Here is a 3,078-nt window from a genome sequence, read left to right as displayed (position 1 = left end):
GGGGATTCGAACCTGCCACCTTAGGTGTATGTGGCTGGCGCCTTAGCCGCTTGAGCCACAGGCGCCGAGCCAAGGGAATGTTCTTAAAGGGAGCCCGAGTGCATCCCTTGAGATGGTCTCCTCTGCAGGGTGCCCGAGTTCACCTGTCAGGTGGCAGGCTGCTGCGAGGTGTTCGACGCCCTACATGACTACGAGCACCACTACCACACGCTGCACGGAAATGTCTGCTCCTTCTGCAGGCGGGCCTTCCCCTCAGGACACCTGCTGGATGCCCACATCCTGGAGTGGCACGATTCCCTCTTCCAGATCTTGTCGGAGCGGCAGGACATGGTGGGTGAGATCACTGTACTTGCAGAGGTTCTGTCACTGTGTGACCAGGGTAGGGGTCAGAGTACTGCCCCAGGGCAGGCTGGGGGTCACAGGGGTTGAGGTGGGGCTGGTTTGGGTGAAGTTGTTTCTGTTTCAGTACCAGTGCTTGGTGGAAGGCTGCACAGAGAAGTTCAAGACCAGCAAAGCCCGGAAGGATCACCTGGTAAAGCTTCACTTGTACCCTACGGATTTCCGGTTTGATAAGCCACAGAAAGGCAGAGGGTAGGTGGGCCTCAGTGCCACACCCCTTGGTTTTAGAAAAGCCTTAGACAGACTCTGATGTGATAGTCAGCATCTGTGTCCCACTTAACACAGCTGAGACCCTGACCACAGGGCACATCAGCCAGAGAGGGTTGCACAGGTGAGGGTGGTGTTGCCTATGGCCACTGGCTGCAGGCATGGGGGAAGGGGCCTCCCCAGCTCTATGTCAGTTGACTGGCTGGCATGTCCCTCCCAGCTGCAGGCCCTCTGGCTTCACGCTTGCCTTCTTGGTGTTGGTATAGAAGCTTGACAAGAAAGCTCTTCGTTTATCAATACTATACTGCTCAGAATTCACTGTGGGAAATAGCTCTAGGAATAATTCTTTAAATTGCATTGAGCTTCTTTGCCATTTTTTTTTAACTGATTATTTTATTTTGGAGACAGAGTCTTACTTTCTTGTCCCTAGTAGAGTACAACTTCAAACTCTTAGGCTCAAGCCATTCTCTTGCCTCATCCTCCCAAGTAGCTGGGACTATAGACACCCGCCACAGTGCCAGGCTCTTTTTAGAGACAGGGTCTCACTCTGGCTCAGGCTGATCTCAAACTTGTGAGCTCAAGCGATCCATCCACGTTGGCCTCCCAGAGTGCTAGAAATACAGGCATGAGCCATGATGCCTGGCCATAAGTGCTTATGCATAAGGTTAATTGTCTTCTAAGGGATCATTTTAAGGAGAAAAACCCTACAATGCTGGATTGAGACATTGGTGTTAGGAAAGAGACTCTATTTTAGTCTCTGGTTAGCGTTAGTAAATTTTTCACGCTCATAAAAAGACACATGGTGACCTTGGTAGGCATTAGGCCATCGCACCATAAAAACATTATTTTCAAAAGACAGTGTAATTGTTAGGCTTAAGTTTATAAATATAGAATTTATTTATAAAGAATTTTCTGGCTCGGCACCTGTGGCTCAAGCGGCTAAGGCACCAGCCACATACACCTAAGGTGGCTGGTTCGAATCCCCAGCCCGGGCCCGCCAAACAACAATGATGGCTGCAACCAAAAAAATGGCCGGGCGTCCTGGTGGGTGCCTGTAGTCCCAGCTACTTGGGAGGCTGAGGCAGGAGACTCGCTTGAGCCCAGGAGTTGGAGGTTGCTGTGAGCTGTGATGCCGTGGCACTCTACCCAGGGGGATAGCTTGAGGCTCTGTCTCAAAAAAAAAAAAAATTTTTTTTTTCTATACTCATGCTGTTTTTCTCAGCAGCCTGAAAACTACATTATAAAATTAGACTATGCCAGCTGGTTGAGGTGGCTCACACCTGTAATCCCAGCACTCTGGGAAGCTGAGACAGGTGGATTGCTTGAGCTCAGGAGTTCCAGACCAGCCTGAGCAAGAGTGATGCTCCATCTCTACTAAAAATAGACAAACTGAGGCAAGAGGACCACTTGAGCCCAAGAATTGGATGTTGCTGTGAGCTATGATGATGCCATGGCACTCTACCCAGGGTAAGAGAGTGAGACTCTCATCTCCAAAGAAAATTAGACTATGTCAAAGTAGTAAGAAAATATCTTTGCAAGAAAAACTCTCGTTCTTGCAAGTTTATTTCTGGGGAAAACTGTGGTGGCAGGAGCCAGATGGGGCCAGTGCTCACTCCTATGCCCCTTACAGCCCAGCCATGCTTAGGGGCAATGAGAATGTGGCAGCAGAACCCCTCGGGGACGACAGGGAGCAGTCAGAAGGTGAAGCCATGGAAGTCTGCTGTGAGCCTACAGACCCCTCCCCAGCACCTGAGGGTGGCAGGTGGACCTACAGTCATAGGTCAGTACCCAAGTCTTTCTGAAGCAAGTTCTAAACATGTGCTTGATGCTGAAAATTTTGGTCTGAACCTGGGCCTTCTTCTGAGAGAAGGAGCAGTGGGTAAGAACATTGGTTGCTGCCAGAGGTGAAAACTGAACACATGGTTCTCTTGAATAACTTAATTCCTCTGGCACATGGTTTTTGAGCCTGTGAAGCATAGCAACCTGAAGCACTCCCTCCTTCATCATATTCACACTGTGAGGAAAGAGCTCGTAACTGCTGAAGTTACAGCCCAGGAACCTGTGTTCCCAGCATTGATTCTGTCCTGATCATGTTAAAAAAAAGAATCTGTTTCTAATCAAATTTGGAAAAAATGTTGAATGAGTGGGGAAAAAATGCCAAGGAATCCAAAGACAAGATGAACTTGGTGGTGCCAGTAGCTTAGTGGGTAGGGTGCCAGCCACATACACTGAGGCTGGTGGGTTTGAACCTGGCCTGGGCCAGCTAATCAACAATGACAACTGCAACAACAACAACAAAAAAAATAACCAGGCATTGTGGTAGGCGCCTATAGTCCCAGCTGCATAGGAAGCTGAGTGGGAGTCTGAGGCAAGAGATTTGCTTAAGCCCAAGAGTTGGAGGTTGTTGTGAGCTGAGATGCCATGGGACTCTACTGAGAGTGAAAGCTTGAGACTATGTCTCTTTTTTTTTTT

The 3,078-nt window shown here is 49.1% G+C and overlaps 2 protein-coding genes across 3 annotated transcripts in view; one reads left to right on the top strand and one right to left on the bottom strand.

Annotated features, from left to right (window-relative positions):
- The window catches only part of TUBGCP2 (tubulin gamma complex associated protein 2), a 34,962-nt gene that overhangs the window by 29,666 nt on the left and 2,218 nt on the right, over window positions 1–3,078 (bottom strand). The gene's annotated exons all lie outside the window — the stretch shown is intronic.
- The window catches only part of ZNF511 (zinc finger protein 511), a 5,374-nt gene that overhangs the window by 1,098 nt on the left and 1,198 nt on the right, over window positions 1–3,078 (top strand). The window contains exons 3-5 of one of the 2 annotated variants that reach the window (XM_012807789.2): window positions 129–330; window positions 467–591; window positions 2,237–2,386. In XM_012807789.2, the coding sequence (XP_012663243.1) occupies window positions 129–330; window positions 467–591; window positions 2,237–2,386 (477 nt within the window). The remainder of the gene's footprint in view (window positions 1–128; window positions 331–466; window positions 592–2,236; window positions 2,387–3,078) is intronic. The other variant, XM_023515620.1, reaches the window with a different exon arrangement.

This window comes from Otolemur garnettii, unplaced genomic scaffold, assembly GCF_000181295.1.
Source record: "Otolemur garnettii isolate 467f Iridium unplaced genomic scaffold, OtoGar3 scaffold00075, whole genome shotgun sequence".
Lineage (NCBI taxonomy): Eukaryota > Metazoa > Chordata > Mammalia > Primates > Galagidae > Otolemur > Otolemur garnettii.
The sequence above is the reverse complement of the archived record's forward strand: the minus strand, read 5'-3'. Positions and strand labels throughout refer to the sequence as shown.